Raw genomic sequence first — 20,020 nt, forward strand, 5'->3', positions numbered from 1 at the left:
TGAGCTGATATCAAGGGCTCAAGTAGAAAGCAAATGTTTTGAAAATGATTATGGCAACAAATGTACAAGTGTGCTTGACACAATGAATGGATATACGGATTGTGGTAAGAATTGTATGAGCCCCAATAAAATGATTAAAAAGCAAAAACAAAAGAAAGCTGTTCTCTCATCATGATTTCAGTGCAGTGAAACCCATTTTGCACTCTGACCTCCAGAAGTGTACCATAACATATTTGCATTATTTTAGGCCAGAAAACTTGGGCGAATTTGTTGTGGCAGCAACAAGAAGTTAATCACATCTTCATGGAGTCTTGCTTTCTACCAATTCTCAAATCTCTTTTGATTTCCATTTCAAATGTTAATACTGGAGCTCAGGTCTTAATGTGTTAGCTCCAGGCTCTTATAATAGAAATCATTTAGGGAAATAGTCCTAAGTCAAATGTCAGAAGACCCAAGTTCTACTCTTTCTCTGTAATTAATTCACTTGTGACAGCTGAAAACCTCTCTGCCATTCTTCCTTGCTCCACCCCCACCCCCAACACACACACACTCACAACCGGGAGGAAGGTTAATTTAATAAGACAATAAAATTTCTTTCAAACTCATATTAGTCATTGTACGATATGCCTGTCTCTTGCTTCATCACATCTTTCATCCATTTTATGTGCCAATCAAGAATACTCTTTTTAAAACCTGCACGACATAAACTCTTATGTAGACCCTTGAGTTGACTATTCATGCTTACAGGTTAAATAAATCCCTATGAAAGGTGTTTGATGATCTTCCCACTCTCCCTTATCTCTTCAACATTATTTTCTTCCCAAAGTCGTCTACCCACTTCAGCAGGTCTACTCGTTTCTCAAGCCTGGCTCGTTCAGGCTTTTCCTCCTTCCTCCAGTGTCCATCTGACGGACGTCTAGTTACCACATGCACCTGGCACTTTCTGCAGCACCAAGCAGGAAGCACTTTCCAGGGACTGCTCCAGCCCCACAATTACAGCCTACACTATGTTTCTCAAACTCAATTCTGATAAGAATTAATACCTTATTAAAATTTACCAAATCAAAAAGGTTGCAATATAGTAAAGCAATGATACTCAAACACATCACCAGAGTGTCCATTCTGACTCATAGAGACTTTATAAGACAAGGTAGAACTGGACCTGTGGGTTTCTGAGACTGGAATTGCTTTATAGAAGTAGAAAGCCTTGGCTTTCTCCTGCAGAGCGACTGGGGGTTTTGAACTGCTGGCTGGCAGTTAGCAGCCCAGCACATAAACACTACACCATCGGGGCGCCTAAAGCAATGATAGAAGGAGGATAAACGAAAAGGGAGAAAGCTCAAAAGGGCCAAAGCTTGCTTTTAATTAAGGGAATGGAGAATAAATGTGCCCAGAACTAATTTAGTACTACTTTTCATTATTATTCCTTCATTTATTGCTAGGTATTGTCCCTCAAGGTATAAGTCTTTAATGAGATTTCTGGTGTTTCTTTTTATTCACATCATTTAAGAGAAAAAATGACCAACTAAGGATACTTACTTGTTTGCTCTAAATCATATGTGAATAATGATATTAGCACACTGTTATGGATCGAAATGTGTCTTCCTAGGATAAATGTCAACTTGGCTAGGCCATGATTCTCAATAATTTGGCAGTTGTGTCATGATGTAATTTGGCAGTTGTATGATCCTGTAATCATCCTCAAACAAGTTATCTGATAAAATGAGCCAAGTGGTTATAAAGGAAGTAGAGTGAGATAACATCGTTACTCAATTCACAGTCCTGATCGAATGTAAGGGGAGCTTCCCTGGGTATGGCCTATATCATCTTTTTATCTTTCAGGATATAAAAGGAGAGAAAAGTACGTCGATCTGTGGAACAACTACCACCAAGAAATTAGAACCAGGAATGGAGCAAGTCCTCTAGCCTCGGGCTCCCTGCACTGCGAACCTCCTAGACCCAGGGGAAGATTGATGCCAAAGACACACTGGGCAGCAGATGATGAAAGTAACAAGAAAGTTCCTTCAGAGCCCACAGAGAACTGCTATCCTAGAGCCTCTGCCCTGAATCTAACCTTCTGGCTTCTCAATGGTGAAGGAATAAATGTCCATTTGCTGAAGCCATCCACTTTTGGTATTTCTGTTATAGCGGCACTAGATCACTCAGATGCACACCAAAGCTGTTATTAGCTCCATCTATTCATGACGTATGTGAAACACTTAGAGAGCTAATCAGAGTTTATGGATCAAGTTAAGAGGCTGCTTGAGCTCAGTATATGCTAGCCAAAGAATCCCCAATGCTCGACCATGTAGACTCTCACATACTCATATTTCTTGGCTTCCAAAGGCTTACCATTCAAGCAACCTTTTTTGGTAAATGTCAAGCATGACTTATAGTCCTCTGAGTCCTCTTGAAATTCTCTTGTTTCTAAGTGGAAATTTCTCCTATCAGTGACCTAACGTTTATTTCATTGCAAGTTGTGCACCCACAGCCGAATCCCAGGGGAGTCAGCCCATCCAAAAGGGTTGGCTGCAGCTGTTCTGACTGGAAGAACCGTGTGCTGAGCATTTCTTATCCTGAATTATAACCTATTCGTTTCTCTAAGAAATCCTATGATTATGATTACGATCTGTGAGTTCTATGACTATTGTTATGAATTTTTGGACCAAGAAGAGATTGAAGAGTGCCATGGGAGGGACAGTTGGTGCTAGAATTGATAAGAGGGTTGGAGTGTGGGAGCAGGTCTGACTCCTGTCTCCTAGGAACCAGCCTTGGGCAGATCAGTTTGATTCTAGTGGGGAGGTATGTCTGACCTGCCTCAAAGGAATCAATGTTGGGCTGATATGTAGTTCGGTTGTCCTTCCCCTTGCGAAGTCAGAGGAGGTCAGACTCTGAGACCACACCTTTTTGTGCGCGCGCGCGCACACACACGGAGGGATCATACAATACTTGCCTTTACATACTTGACTTATTCCACTTAGTTTATGCCCACCAGGTTCAGCCACATTTTGATTGCATAATATTCCTTTGTATGTATGTATTGTATGTCACTTACCCATTCATCTGCTAATGGGCACTTTGATTTTTTCCTTTTTCACTATTGTGAATAATCGTACAATGAACATAGGTGTGTACATGCCTGTCACGTCACTACTTTTCCGTCTTTAGAGTATATACGCAGGAGTGGCATTGCTGAATCATAGAGTAGTTCTATTTCTAGTTTTCTGAGGTCAGGCCATACCATTTTTCACAATAGTTATGCCATTTGGATAAGGGTCACCCCAACAATGGATAAAAGTCCTAATCTTCCCATATCTTTGGCAATATTTGTTATTGTCTGTATGCTTTGTCTTAAAAAAACTCAGTGTCATTTTATCTGGGAAGAGATAGTATCTCAGTGTAATTTGATTTGTATCTCTCTAATGGCTAATAATCTTGAGCATCTTTTCTGGGTTTACTAACTAACTAAATGTTCTCTTTGTGTCCTAACGAACTAAAGGTTCTGTTCATGTCCTTTGCCTGATTTATTATTGGTTTGCTTCTATTTCAGTTATTGAATCACCAGTCTTTTATGAATCTTAAAAATAAGACCCTTATCAGAAACTGCACATATGTGCCTATAATTAGAGGAAAAAACAGAAGAGAGGTAGATATATACATGCTTCAAGAGAGTGTCAACAGTTGCTCAAAGCAAGCAAAATGGCCTAGAATGAAATCTCTTCAGCCAGTACACATCCTCTTACTCTCACAATGTACACTCTGCGAAGACCAGAACTCCCTCCTCCGTCTTTTTGGCTATGCAAGTACCACATCATTTTTACCTGGGTCATTTTTCAGGGTTGTGTTTGCAGGAAGCAACCAGGAGGAATAAGATAACTTCTTTCCCCAGACAAAGAGCAGGCTTGTTGTTGCTTATTCTGAAAGTAAGAGATTCCCTAAACAAAGTGATCTTCTCCTCTACTCTAACCCAATGTGTGTGTAATCATCAGGAAAGGCATCCTGTGTCATCCCCATGGTATTTGGGATCATGTGGAATTGACACAAAGGAACATGAGGCCCATGCTGCCTGCTGGGCCATGAGTAATATAGTCGTTGCCTCTGACTCAGGAGTCTCCTGTCTTCTGCCAGAATGAAGAACAGAAACAAAACTCGCTTATTAATTTGTATGTGGGGCAAAGTCCCAGCTCCTCCGCAGATGCTAAAGGCTCTTTCTCTCCTTCTTCAGTGTTGGGCTGGTATGTAGTTTGGTTCTCCTTCCCCCTTGAGAAGTCAGAGGAGGTCAGACTCTGAGACCACACCTTTTTGTGCCTGAAAGAGTGGATCCTCAATTTGTTAAAATAGTTTCTTCAAAAATATTTTATTTCAGTTTAACCTCATTTATGAGCACGAAATGATCAATACAGACTTTGAAATTGCATGGCATATTGTTTATTGCTGATTAAATATCCATGCTGTGTGTTCTCGGCTGAAATTCAAATAAGAGGGAGTCGCTGGTACTTTCATTAAGAAATACTTCTAAACAAACATAAAAGTACTTCTAGTGAGTGATGAAAATCGAAGACATATGGAAACAATTGGTCCTATGGCCTCCCAAACATCAGTCTCCTGGCCCTGAGACCAGAAGAATTAGATGGTGCCCAGCTACCACTACCAACTGCTCAGAAACTGGTCACATTAGAAGGTCCTGGATACAGTGGGAGAAAAAGTATGTCAAAACTTGATCTGTTCAAATCAAGACTGGTAGAAGTCTCTGGGTTGTGCCCCTCAGTCATTCGTCAGAGGTGGAACTGAACTCATGCCTGTAAAACAACACTAGTGAGGTATGCACAGCTTAGAATAACCAACCGTTTGAGACCAGATAGGCAGCATTTGCCCAAGGACAAAGTGTGGAAGGGCTAGGAGAGAAGAAGGAGGAGTTTGAAAACACAGGAGGGAGGTGAGATGAGTAATATTGCATGGAGGGGGTTGCAATGAATGAGATGAAGCTAAATATGTATGAATCACTGAATTTAAAACTAATGCTTTCCTCTATAAACCTTCATCCAGTTCACAATAAAAAGTGTTTTGAAATACTTCTAATAATTTCTGCAGTTTCTCACTCCAATCTTCATTTAGTTAATTAGCAGTGTCCCTTCTTTTCTATTTCTTACCCCACTGGCGGTCTAATTGTGTCAGTAATTTTGTACCCAAAGTGGTGCATTGTTTTTCATAAAATTTGTTGTTTTGTATTGTAGGCCTGTAATTCTTAAGAAATTACTAATTTTAATCTCTCCATTAGGCAATCCAGGTATGATAAAATGTAAACCCCCTGGCGGTCTAATTACGTAACTAATTTTCTGCAGACTTCTCTCTAGTGTAATCCGAGTGACTCTCAGAGTTCCCGCTTCTGACAGTTAAAATTTACCCCAAAACACACTCGGGATTACCACCAATATTAATTAATTGATGTTTGAAATGAACTTGTGTGTCATTAAAGACTCAAAGTCCACCTCAGTTTTATTTTCCCTCCTTGCAGCCACTCACACGTGATATTTAGATCAGAGGGGTAAGGAATCTGTATTTGTATTTTTCCGTGGAGCAGTTTTATTTATTTGTTTGTTTGTTTGTTCGTGTTAACCTTCATTTTTTTGTCCTCCCATCATCCCTTCCCTCTCCCTGTTCCTATCTTCAGCCCTGACCTCTGCATAGTTCTGCATATTTTAAAAATTATATGTTAATCAGTACACCAGAGAATCATATTTTAGAAAAAGCATCAACATCTTAATTGTATTGTGGTATATATTTTAAATTCATCTGTTTAATATAAAAATATTCACATTATAAAAATAGTGAATACCAATTAATAAAGAAATTTATTAAAGTTCTATCACCATTCATTTTTATTGAACCCACATCAGGTTCCATATTATCAAATCCTGAGAATGTAAACAACTCATTTTTCCCCTTCACCCTAAAGAAGGCATTGAGCCTGAGGTAGTTAGTTTATTGTGCTAACCTGGCCAATAAACACATGTGGGGTTAATTGAAGAGCGGAGAGATAAATGGCTCGGTGAGCCTCGCCTTTCTAGTTCTCGGGTCTCTTGCTTTCTGATGGTCAGACCAGGGTGCACCTGCCTTAGCCAATTCCCTGATTCGGCTGGCAAGGCTCACTTCCTGCAAGACATCCCTGAAGAGAAGCCTCATTGACCTACCGTGATGCAGCCCTGGGTGCTAGAACAGCCCTGCCAGCGCTGAGATGCTTACACATTCACTGATTCGTCTTTCCTCCTGAAGTCGGCATCATTGCGTGTGCCTTGTGAGATGGAGGAGGACTTTGTGGATTGGTGTCAGACATATGGGTTAATGTTGGACTTGTGGGCTTGGGAAGTACTGGGTTGGGATGTTTTCTTGATGTGTACTTAACCTTTATATAAAACTCTGTCTTATACATATGATTTTCTGTGGATTTGTTTCTCTAATGTACCCAGACTAACACAGAGCCAAAGGTTATTGTCTTTAAGATCTCAGGGGGGAAACCTCACTGTGACTATAATTGAATTATCTATAATGGAAGTAACTTCAGGTGTGTGGCGCTTTTCCACAGAACCTTCACTCATAAGAATGAGAAAGGCTACACTTGAGCTATCTTTCCCAGAGCACGTGCCTCAGTCCCTGTGCTGCGTGCACTTCCACCTGCATCGTGATGCACCCTCTGCTGGGACACAGGGTGATGTCACGGATTCATTGTATTTTTCTCAGCAGGTTGCAGGGCTTTTTGCATATAAGCTCTGCACCTTTCGAAATACCAAGTAGCTTGTGAAAATGACTGGGTTTTTTCTCAGTGAGGGGCTGTATAATTGGTTTTGACTAAATGGAGAAATTTTTTTTTCATTTCAAATGGGAAACTAAGCTACCACTAGTACCACTAGTACCATCAGAACAAAACCTCCGTGAACAAAATGAAACATCAACACGTACTGTAATTCTGTAAAAATGGCAATTGCCTTCAAGTCATTGGATTGAATAATCTCTTTTAGCATTCGAAAACATGTGGATGGTGAGAATGTTATAACGAGGGAATAAAATAGGACTCACTCCCACAAGATTTGGAAACCTTGGCTTTTGAAAATATGGTCATTAAAATCTATTTTTGAAATGAACGCAAAAATGCTTTCTTCAAATAATTCCAAATTCCGTTGTTTTTGTTAGACGCCATGGAGTTGGTTCCAGCCCATAGCAACCTTATGCATAACAGCACTAACCACTGCCCAGTCCTGCACCAGCCTCACAATTGTTCTTGTGCTTGACCTCTTTGTTGCAGCCATTGTGTCAATCCATTTCATTGAGAACCTTCTCTGGCTGCAACTCCACTTTGCCAAGCATGATGTCCTTTTCCATGGGCTAGTCTCTCCTGACAACATGTCCAAAGTATGTAAGACAAAGTCTTGCAATCCTTGATTAATCATTTCATTCAGTTGAGAACAAAACCGTTTGAGAAAAAGAAATAAGTATATAGATGAATTATCCTACCCCATTTCCTCACCTAATAACAATGAAACCAAAACAAAATCAAACTCACTGGCATGGTATCAATTCCAACTCATCCTGACCCTAGAGGACAGGGTAGAACTGTTCCTTTGAATGTCTGCATTTTTTTCTATGCAAATAATGAAATGGTTTTATTTTCTCTTTTTATTTTTAATCATTTTACTGGGGGCTCATACAGCTCTTATCACAATCCATCCATCCATTCAATGTGTGAAGCACATTTGTACATGTGGTAGTTACAAAATCTGTGGCCATTGGGGACTTGAGAAGATTAAGAGTGAAGGGGTTGAGTCTAGTCTGTCAATTAGGTCATAGCCAATAAGGCCTCTGCGTGGGCATGGCCTTCTCCTGAGGATTCTGGGAACTCCTGTATTTCCTCTTTGGAGGCAGGAGACACTGTCTCTCTTTGCCCAGACTCCGTGCAAAACATCCCTGAGGAGAAGCCACATGGACCTACCCTGACGCAGCTCTAGGAACTGGAGAAGCCATGTGGAAAGTCCTGCCAGCACTGAGATGCTTACAATGCCACTGGATTCACAAAACTTCCCACCCACTGGCCTGTGATCTTCCTGTATTCAGCATCATTGCATGATTTTGTGAGTCTGAAGAGAACTTTATAGATTGGTATCAGACATATGGGCTAATATTGGACTTATGGGGTTGATCTGGACTGGGTTGGGATGTTTTCTCAATATTCAACTGCTCTTGTACATAAAGCTCTTTCTTATACACATATGAGTTTCCCTGGATTTGTTTCTTTAGTCTACCCAGACTAACACAGTACATATGTTATCATCATCATTTTCAAAACATTTTCTTTCAACTTGAGCCCTTGTTATCAGCCCATTTTCTCCCCTCTCCCACCCTCCCTCCCTCATGAACCCTTGATAATTTATAAAACCTATTATTTCTTACACTGACTGATGTTGCCCTTCATTCACTTCTCTGTTGTCCGCCCCCCTGGAAGGGGGTTATATGTAGATCATTGTGATCGGTTCCTCCTTTCTCCCCCCGCCCCTTGCCCTTGCCCTCTTGCTATTGCTACTCTCATTATTGGTCCTGAGGAGTTTATCTATCCTGAATTTCCTGTGTTTCCAGCTGTTATCTGTACCAGTGGTTTAGCCGGATTTGTAAGGTAGAATTGGGGTCATGAAAGTGGTGCGGAGGAAGCATTAAAGAACTAGAGGAAAATTGCATGTTTCCTTGGTGTTATACTGCACCCTGACTGGCTCGTCTCCTCCTCACCACCCTTCTGTAAGGGGATGCCCATTGTCTTTGGGTCTCCACCACTCTGTACTCCTCCTCATTCACAATAGTATGCTTCTTTTGTTCTGGGTCTTTGATACCTGATACCTGATCCCATCAACACCTCACAATCACACAGGCTGGTGTACTGCTTCCATGTGGGCTTTGTTGCTTCTCAGCTAGATGACCACTTATTTCTCTTCAAGCCTTTAAGACCCCAGACACTATATCTTTTGATGAAACTGTAACTCTTAACAGGAATGAAAGCCCCATCTCTCTCCTAATAACAATGAGTTACTAAATTATATATATTTCTACATCATCACATACCAAGGTTAGAACACACTGGCCAACATACATTTGCATGCCTCAAATATTAGACCTGTTTCTGGGTATATTTGACCTGCTGATTCAAAAAGTGGTACCAGTTTCCCCCTAATGGCTCTCATTTTTGAGATACAGAATGTACGCCAGATATCACTCTTCTCTCTGCTTGCCCATTAAAAATTAAGATCTTTCAATGTGGTGTTAGCTAACCTAAGATAATAGAAGTGCAAACACTGACTTTATTTAAGGTAGTTTGTTTGTGTTAAGATAAATATTTAGGTCAAGTGATACTTCAGATGGTCAAGTACAACTTCACCCCAGTATTAATAGCAAAGTTGAAAACAAGAGAAAACAGTAAATGCTGAAGAGGATGTGGGGAGATTGGAACCCTCAGGCATTGCTGGTGATACTGTAAAATGGTGCAATCACTGGGGAGAACACCATGCTACTTCCTTGAAAACCTAGAATATCCATAGTATGTGATCCAGAAATATCACTCCTAGGCATATAGCCTACATAAATAATAGCCACGACACAAACATACAAACACACACCCCTGTTCACTGCAGCATTATCCACAAGAGCAAAAAAAAGAAAAAAGTCCGAAGTGCGAATCAACGGAAGAATGTTTAAACAAATGATGGTATGATGGTACATGTAAGGAGAGTTTAAAAGTTTGTGAAAAAGTGGAATTAAAAGATAATGGATTTTTCCCCCCTGATCTAGATCCCAGCAACATTCTTTAAAGAAATGGGAAGACAACTCAACCTTATATAGAGAGCAAAGAGATCCAACACAAGCAAAGCAGGACTTAAGAAGGAAACAAAGTAGGAGGCCTGTCACTTCCTGGATTCCAAACCTATTGTACAGTCATGGGACTCAGAACATCCTGGCACTGGTATAATGATAGATACGTAGACCAATGGGATAAAATAGAGACCACAGGAATAAATCCTTCCACTTACAGACAACTGACTTTCAACAAAGGGCCATGAACCATTATGGGAGGAAAAGATAATCTCTTCAAAATAAAAATTGATGCTGGCAAAATCGGACTTCCATTTGCAGAAGAAAGAAACAAGCCCCATAACTCCCTTCACGTGAAAAAAAGAAATTCAAAATTCATGAAAAAACCTACATGTAAACACGAGCGCTATAAAGATGAAGGAGAAATCAGGAGCATATTTAAGGACCTAAATGCATGGCATAAACATCTTATTAAACATAATGAAAACCAAACACACAGAAGACAAACTAATAACTGGCACCTCCTAAAAGTAAGACACCGTGCATTCGTGCATTAAAGTGTCAAAAGAGAACCCACAGATGGGGTGGGGGTGGGGTGGGGAGGGTGGCAGGGAATTGGCAATAATACATTGGATAAGAAACTAATCTGTAAAATCTATAGAAAACAGCAACAGTTCAACAGGAAAAAGACAAATAATGAGATTGGAAAATGGGAAGAGGATATGAACAGACAGTTCACCAAAAAAGACATCCAGGTGGCCAATAAATATATGAAGAAATCACTAGCCAGCTAAGAGATGTAAATCAAAATCAAGATCAGTTACCACTTTACACTGTTGTTAATAGCAAAGTTGGGGGAAAAACAACACAGAAAATAACCGATTTTGGAGGGCGAGTGGAGAGATTAGAACCCTCATCCACTGCTGGTGGGACTGTGAAACTGCAGTCACTATGGAAAGCAGTGTGGAGCTTCCTCAAACAACTGCCAGTAAAAATACCATACTCCCCAGCTATCGCTTTAGTTGCTATCTACCCTAAAGATGCAACATCCATAGAAACACTAAGTTGCTGAATACAAAAATAATTGTCTGAAATGTAAACCCCCACTCAATTCACCAAAAATAGGCTTTAAAATTTATGTACTTTTTCGGGGTTTTTTTAAATTATGTAATTTTTCAATGAACTTTTTGAAGCGCCTTTGTTCCCACAATGGGATACTATAGGGCATTAAATGTAACAACATCTGTGAAATACTTCATCACATGGACAAACCTAGAAGACATTAAGCTGAGTGACATTAGTCTGTCACAAAAGGACAGACAGGGTAGGAGACCAGTTCTTGTAAAAAGTCAGGGAAAGGTTTATACGCAGAAAGTAATATTCATTAGAGTTTACCAGGGATGGGAAAGGAAAGAAGAGTGTAGCCGTCATTAGAAGCCAGACGGGTACTGACTTGGATGAAGTACGCACTAAGTGAGAGCTCAGCCTAAAGCAGTCAAGCCAGACACTAAGCGGACCACAAGAGTGAGAGGAAGCCAAGGTAAATCTTACTACACAGACAGTTCTGCAATAACAGTGAGTGTAATAGTCTATGAGTGGATACATAGGTAGACATTCGAATCAAGCAAGGTCAGGAAGGTCAGTGGGACTGCATTCATGACTATAAGTTGGATAGAGGATGTTTCTACATATTTATTTCTAGCACTATAAATATACCCACAGGAGCCCTGATTATGGTTGGTGATTATGCTCTGGGCTGCGATCCTCAATGTCAGCAGTTTGAAACCACCAAGTGCTCCACAGGTAAAAGACAAAGGCTTTGTAGGCCATTAAACATTTACAGTCCCAGAAACTCAAAGGGGCAGTTCTACCCTTTGGTGATCCTATAGGGTCACTATGAGTCGGCATTGACTTGATGGCATAGTTTGTTTTTTTAAATAAATATCTTCATAAATACAATAGAGTATACAGGAGCAAAGGTATAAATGACTTAACCATAACCTTTATGAACCTGAATACTTTCATCCAAATCACAATATAAAGTGGGGAAAAAACAAGACAAAAGAATGATAGTAGGACTTGTAAGGGGTGAAAAAAAACAAAGCAAGAAAGTGGAGCTGACCTTTGCTCCAAACTAGATCATAAATGTTGATTGAGCAAATGCACATGTATACCCTTAGCTCAGAGATATTTTATCTCTACACACACTTCTTTGGAGCTCCCAAATATATGGAAATTCCCCAAATATATCTGTCCGTCCATCTGCTCCCTCTAGATCTTAGGCCTTTCGTCTCAATTGCCTGCTGACTATTCCTCTCTGTTGAGTCTGTCAACTCAGCAGGTCTAAAGCAAGCTCCAATCCTTTTCCAAACGGAAATTCAATATTCATTAAGCTCTTATATGTACCAAACCCTGCACTCGACAACGCCAGTCTTACACATAAGAGTCAAACACAGTCTCGGCCCTCAAGAAGTGTTTAGGTTCATACGGGAAATGAGTATATTTAAAATATAATATGAGGAACCTTCCCACTTAACTACTGGGAAGTAGAAAATGTTTCATGTAGAGTTGTTAGGTAACCAGAACAGGGCACGCTTCAAATTCAGGCTCTGAGCCAGGAAGGGGCGGTACACCTAGGTGGGCAGTACACTTGGGTGGGCCCCAATCTAGGCCAGGTGAGCATAATTCAGCCAAGGTCGTCAACCACGCCTCGCAGTGGATGCACCCTGAAAAGCCAGAAACTTCCAGCCCACTGCCTCTTTTCCAGTTGCCCCGTGGCCGGGCTGTGTTTTACCCTGGCCTCAGGTTTCCACATGTGGGTGTGAGGGTGCCTTTGTAAAACCTGAAACTTTTTCCATCCTTTATAAAAACTCACTTGGATCACACACTAGGCTTTGTAGTGAATTCTTTCTCATGTGAAGCCAAGGACCAAGGTATTTCCACCCGAGGAATGTAACAGAGCTAGACACAAACTTCAGAACAATACTTTGTTCCATGATTACCAGTAGTTCACCAATCAGTTCTTATCATTGGCCTCAATCCTCTAAATGTATCTCTTTGCACTCTGCTTCCTGGACTCTGACCTGATTTCACACTTGTTCCACATTCTTGGCCTCAGCGTGCTGGAGGGAATCTATGTACTTTTCCAATCTCTGGGGCTCTTGTTTGGCTCCATGTTCAGGCAGCCTGACTGGTGTCCGTGGTTCCAGACTACCTCAGATTGCTCCTAAATCAATAACAGACATGGTAAGAGGAAGATAAATCATATTTGGCTTGTGAAATCATAAAATAGTTTAAGAAATATCTTTTAAGGATTGAAAAATAAGTTTGATTGTAATAGATCAAGAGCGTGGGACATTGTTTACGTAGAAACTACCGTAAACAAAATCAAAATACAAAACCAAACACACTACTTTCGCGTCGATTAGGACACCTGGTGACTCTATAGGACAGAGCAGATCTGGCCCTGAGCTTTTCCAAGACTGTCACTCTATGGAAGGAGAACGCCTCACCTTTCTCCGGCACCATGTGCAAAACCAGAGAAAGGCTAAGGGCATATTCCAGAAAGAATGATCAGAGTCATGAATGTCCCCATTTGATCCATATTATTCTCACTCTCAAAAACCAATCCTGATATTCTAGAAAAGGAATACCATTGTGTAGTAAAAAGGGAGTAGGAACTGAAAAAGAAAATAAAGATACCGTAAAATAGAACAAGAAATATCTTTAAGGGATAGCAACATTGTTCTAAGGCAACTTGCGATTGCTGTTTTGTGAAATGATTCTACATTCATTAACCAAATGCAAGACAATCAAGGGGTTTACATAACAAACTAAGAGTAGACACTCCCAAGGGGCTCTTGATGAAGCATCTCCAGGGGAAAGCTATCCTCCTGGTCCCTCCCAATTCTTTCCTCACACAGAATCAGAATTCAGGAACTCTCCACCCTGGACCATTGGAACTGCTAATAAAGGGAGTCTCTGCTGAAGCACCGGTGTCCCACATGATAAGTGTCTCATCGCGATGGCATTTTCCTGTTAGTGCTGGTGTCCACAGCCCAGTCTCTTCCTTGAATCCCTCTTCCTACCGGGATTGCTGCCACCACCCCATTATACTCATGCAGCACCATTCTGCACTGCGTGGTCTTTTGCCACAGATTGGGCCACCACACTATCAACACAACTTTATGGTGTGGAGATGCATAGATAGGATGAAGGACCATTGTAGCCTAGAAGAAGAAGAAAAGAAATGTTTGCTGGGTAAGATAGAATTTTTCCTGAACATTGAAAAATAAGAAAGGTGGGGTCTCAAAGACAGAATGATAGAGTTTTCTGAATTTTAATAAAAATGACAACTCTGTTCATATATCCTGGGCTCTGGTAAGTGTAGTGAAAGAATTAGAGGATGGTTAATGGTGACGGTTCAATAACATGATTAACATATTTAATATCATTCAACTGTGCTCTTGTTAAAATGGCAAATGTTGTGCTACCTATCTATTACCACACACACACAAAAGCAACCATAAAGTTACAAGTCACCCAACAAAGATTGATGTGAGGAACTAGGTACATTATGTTTTGTACTAAAGCTTTTTTTACCTTTCATAACAGGGAAAATTAACATGAGCAATAGTGTTTTATATAACCATAATACCTGGTTTTATTTCTTATTAAGGAGAGTTGAGAGTTATCTTTAATATGAACTGAAAATCTTCAAACAAAAGGGATGAGACAGTACAGTTTAAAAAAATAGTTTTATTGGCATATATTTTACATATTGCGCAATTTAATTGTTCAAACATATTAAGAAGAGTTATGCATTCATCACCACAATCAATTTCAGAACATTTTCTTCTTTCTTATACTTGTTAGCTCCTCTTTGCCTCCTTTCCTGCCATACCCCTAGATAATTATTAATTAGTTACTGTCTCTAGATACTTACCTATGATGTATTCCACGTACAGAAAATCATGTTAAATGCAGGCAGGAAGTAAGCAAGCAACTATGATGACTGACCAAACAGAAAAACTGCAATCAAAAAGAAAGCAGAATATATTAAAAATTGAAACAACTTTAGAATGGGTCAAAAGGAAGATCAAATGATAAGGCATCCACTGTAACCTAACTGCACCTGCTACAATCCACTCTACAGTGCTTGCTCTCTGAGAGCAAGGTTATTCTCATCCCTGCACGATGGCCAGAGGGCAGTTCACTGGAGGCTTCATCCATGTGGAGAATGGATTTTGGGATTCCACTGCCATTCACAGCCTACTGCAAACCAGGTGTTCACAATTTGAACTCTGATACCTTTCCCTCCTTTGGATTTAGATTTTTTTATTTAGGTTTTGGATCACCCAGACTGGTGTGCTTCTTCCATGTGGACTTAGTTGACACCTCACTTAGATGGCTACTTGTTTGAAGACAAGCTTTTAAGACCCCAGATGCTATTCTTTTTGATAGTTGAGCACCATCTAGTTTCTTCATCACACTTTGTTACAGCACCCATGTCTTCAAGAGAGTATCAAGTAGGACCATGTCATAAGAAGTGATTATGTTAGGTTTCTGGAGTTGCTAAGACCTCAGTTCTTTCACACAATGAAAGAATTCACTCTGAAGACTTTTGTAATCCAAGTGGGTTTTTATGAAGAACAGGACAAGTTTCAGGTTTTACAGGCTTAAAGGGGTTCACAACTAGGTCCAAACAACCACGTGGAAAAGAGCACCCACAGCATGTGGATCTTGGGAAGGGAGGGGATTCCATGAGGCTAGAAGCCCAAGAACCCTAGAGGCTGAGAGCTTGTGGGCCAAGAAGCTGTGGGCCCCTAGTAGGCCTGGAGTGGGCTTGTGTGCACGTGTGCACCTGTGCGGGGGAAGAAGACCCTCACCCCTCTCCTGAGGCTGACCAGGAGCAGGATAAGAGATCTTCCCAGAGCAGGCTCCATGCCTTTATTCTAGCTCACCACCTGGCTGGGGGAAGGCATGGTTGATGGTACTTGTGGACCCCATTGGTTGAGTTAGGTCCACCTGGGTGATGTAATGAGCCTGCGCCTAGTTTGGCCAGCCAGGTGTACCTCCTATCTGACTCGAGGGCTTGAGTATGAGCATGCCCAGTTTGGGGTCTTCATAGGTGTCTAACGGTTGCCTGATTTCTTTCCAACCTCCTCAATGGGGGCCTTTGCAGGCAAGGGAGGGACAACCTCCTGTCCCTAAGCTAACTACCTAACAATGTCTCAATGGGGCTAGAATTCAGTGCAGGCCCCAAATCCATTCATATATTCCTGGTTCATATTTATCACTGGTTCACTTTAGAGACATTGTTATCATTTTATAATAGAAAATGTTATCACTCAGGATGTGTGCGCACACACACACACATATCTGGACCTGAATTTCCAGTAGTGTTTGCTTATCACTCTTGTAGGAGTGTGTGCTGACTTCAGGTGACCTGAGCACAATGTTTGCACGGCAGCAACTGAATGTCTTCTCCTCCCTCCCTGACCCAGTGAGGTGAGGTATTCTCTGTCAAAGTGGGTTTTAATAGCTATACATAAAAGGGGTGATATATGGTTCGTGGCACGAGGCATGCTCTCTAATTTACAGGGATTCAAGATATCCCTGGCACTGGTAATCTAGGCTTGGGGTCCAGTAGTATGATTGGTGGTTCAAGCCCACTCAGCAGCTCTGTAGGACAAAGTTGGTGATTTGCTCCTATAGTGATTATTCACTACATCAAGTCAAATTTGGACTCTTGGGGACCCAGTAGGACAGAGTAAAACTGCTATTGTGGGTTCCAAGAGCTATAAATCTTTCTTCTTTTAACATTTTCTTCTTTTCCTATCACCTCTGTCTCCTTTTCTTTGCCCTTACACCTCTGTCCTGCCTTCTGTGTAGCCTTCGAAGTCACCTGCTTCTTTTTGTATAAAAACCATTTTTCTTTATCTTTTACAATGGTGGTCACATGCAGTATTTGTCTTTATAAGATGTAATAACTTTGCTGAATATAATGTCTTCCAAATTTTTCCACGTTATGAGGTGTTTGATCATCTCATTATTGATTTTTAGAGATGCATAATATTCTATTGTATGCAAGTACCAGAGTTGCCTTAGCCATTCCTCTACAGACTGGCATTCTGGTTGTTTCTATCATTTTCCTAGTGTGGGTAGGTAGCCTTGCAATAAATATGGGTGTGCAAATATCGGTTCATGTTTTATTCATATTTCTTAGGAATATATACCAAGTAGAGAGATTGCTAGATCATATGGTATTTCTATTTGCATTTGTTTAAGGAAGGGATATATAGTTTTTCTTTTTTTTTCATGCTTGATTTTTTAAAAAAATCATTTTATTGGGGGCTCGTACAATTCTTATCACAATCCATACGTACATCCATTGTGTCAAGCACATATGTACATTTGTTGCCATCATCATTCTCAAAACATTTGCTTTCTACTTGAGCCCTTAATACCGGCTGCTCATTTTCCCACTCCCCTCTACCTGATATATAGTTCTTCATAGTAACTGTACTGAAATCTCACTAGCATTTTATTAAGGTTTCCATCTCTCCACATCCTCTTCAGTATTTGTTCTTTTCTTTTATGTTTTAAAATGCTGTTATCAGTGCCAGTGTGAGGTGGTGTCTTATTGTTGCTTTAAATTGAATGTCTCTTATAGCTAATGATCCCAAGCATTTCTTCCTATGATGGTTGTCATTCTGGATGTCATCTTTGGTGAATTATCTATTCATGCCTCCTGCTAATTTTTATTTGATAATTTACATTTTTCTTAATGAGGAGTTGACATTTTCTATAGATTTTTTTTTATATTAGCCCTTTATCTGATATATCATTGCCACCTTTTTCCCCCAATCTGTGGATTCTTTCTACTCTTTTTTAAAAAAATCATTTAATTGGAATCTCTTACAGACATCATAGCATTTCATAGTTCAATCACATCAAGCAGTACAATTGGTAGCACAATCACTTTCAAAACGTTTACTTTCTTCTTGTACTCCTTGATATTAGTTCCCCTTTATCCCCTCCTTCCCCCACCCTACCCCCAGGAACTCTACTTATTTGTTTGTTTGTTTTTGCCATATCTCACCCCATCAACTATATCCATTCACATTCAATTCTGTTGTCCACCTCCCTTGAGTGGGTTATACACCTGCTATCAGCTCTGGCCTCCCCCTTCCTGTACCTTCAGGCCTGTTATTCTGATGTTTGGGGTTGAAAGGGGAGGTGAACATGGGCAATTTGTTCACCTTGCTACCAAAGGCTGAGGATGTCATCAGAAACAGACTCAGATCCCCCTCGGCCTCCACAGCCCAGAGAAGACCAGAGCTCTGCTCCCAATCTCCAGCCTGCTCCAGATCCCTGACCTGCTCCTGATCTCCGACCTGCTGCGGGGGTCTCCAGCCTTCTCCAGATCTCTGGCTTCTCTAGAATTCCTGTCTGCTCATGAGTCTCTCGCCAGCTCCAGATCTCCAGCCTTCTTCAGATATCTGACTAGCTGCCACATTCTCGACTTGCCAATCTTCAGTTCCACATTGTCTGCCTTCTTGCATCACAAGCACAAGCACATGGAGCCTCACCTCCATCCTTTTCTTATTTTGATAGAAAATTGACCCTACTTGTTACTGACCGCCATGTGGAGAGATTGCCCAGCAGACGTGCCTCATTTTACTCTTTTGATGTATATAAATGTTGTACTTTTAGGATGTTCCAGTCCTCTGTTTTGTCTATTATAGTATAGGATTTTTTTATTATGCTTAATATGGTGGTTATGCGTTGTTTCGGCCCCTTAAATTTGCATTTTTTCATTAATGATCTTTATAGTTGTTGGGTTTATATTTAAGTCTTTCATCCATCTTGAATTCATCTTTGTATGTGGTATGACATTGGGTCCTGTTTCACTCTTTTACAGACGGAACTCCAATTTTTTAGCACAAATTGTTGAGAAACTCTCAGTTCCCTATTTAATGTTTTAATATGTAATATTCTTTATTAACAAAAAACAGATGCGGTCGACTTCCGGGAAGATGGCGACGGAGTGACACATACCAGAGGGACTCCACAGAATCCAGCCCAGGAGAGTTGCTTAGAGGGAACTTTAACACAACTGGAACACAGGAGGAGTATCATAAAAATAAGTAGGCACAGACCCACGGGGTTTCGAGGGGCTTGGGGATTTTGCTTACCTCAGTGGAAGCCAGCTGGGGCTTCACCTTGGCCCCACCACTGTCTCTGCCAGAGCCAGGACCATTTGGAGCCCGTAGGGGGATTTGGTCTCAAAACAGCCACAGTTTACCCCGCCAGCCTCAGGGCAGGAACTGGACCCTTGCAGCTCCATAGCCAGGGATCGGGGTTCAGCTACAGTGTAGCTTTTGTTTATATCTCTGCTCTCTGTTCTCCCACAGTCTGGGAGGCCTGCACAGGGGCTTTTTCTTGGCACAACCACACCTTGCCACCGCTGCCTCTGGGCTGGGACTAAACCCTCGCAACTCCCCAGGCAGGGATCAGGGATTGTGGTTCAGCTACATTGTTGCTTCTGTTTGCATCTCTGCTCTCTGTCTGCCCCCACCCCATGGTCTTTGAGGGCTGTGCAGGGGATTTTTCTTGGCTCAACTGCGGCAACTGCAGCTTGCCACCACTGCCTCAGGGTAGGGACTAAACGCTTGCAGCTCCATGGATGGGGAGTGGGACTCAACTGCATAGTTGCTTTTCTTTCCCTCTCTTCCCTATATTCCCCACACACAGTCTAAACTGTCTTACTTCTTAAATTTTTTCTTTCCCCTCTGTCTGTTTCCTGTTCTCTCACACTCTACTGCTGACCTGCAGACTGCTTCCAGTACCCTAGGGCACACCCAGCTAGGTGAGCTCCACCCTGTGTAGCTAGCCCCACCCTGTGTAGCTAGCCTGAGGCTAGGAAAAGCCCTGTTTCCCCTCCAGGGGATACTCCACCCAACTTCTCATCGGGAAATTCCTGCCTGTGCACCTGGGGGCATAAAGCAGCTTGGCCAACACGGACCTCAAGAATCGACTGCAGGAAGCAGAGAACCGCATCAGTGACTTGGAAGACAGCCTAGCAGCCTTTAACAAACACGAGCAAAAATCTAATAAGATCATCAGAGAAGCTGAAGAAAACCTAAGAGCTATGTCTGATGCTATGAAG

The 20,020-nt window shown here is 41.3% G+C and overlaps 1 protein-coding gene across 1 annotated transcript in view; it reads left to right on the top strand.

Annotated features, from left to right (window-relative positions):
* Nucleotides 1-20,020, top strand: part of LOC101642501 (serine/threonine kinase receptor associated protein) — a 148,073-nt gene that overhangs the window by 57,703 nt on the left and 70,350 nt on the right. Inside the window, exon 4 of the mRNA XM_004713769.4 lies at nucleotides 1,843-2,133. Within this exon, the coding sequence (XP_004713826.2) occupies nucleotides 1,843-2,133 (291 nt within the window). The remainder of the gene's footprint in view (nucleotides 1-1,842; nucleotides 2,134-20,020) is intronic.

Source organism: Echinops telfairi, unplaced genomic scaffold (genome assembly GCF_000313985.2).
Source record: "Echinops telfairi isolate 266 unplaced genomic scaffold, ASM31398v2 ScPeMD7_21;HRSCAF=78, whole genome shotgun sequence".
Taxonomy (NCBI): domain Eukaryota; kingdom Metazoa; phylum Chordata; class Mammalia; order Afrosoricida; family Tenrecidae; genus Echinops; species Echinops telfairi.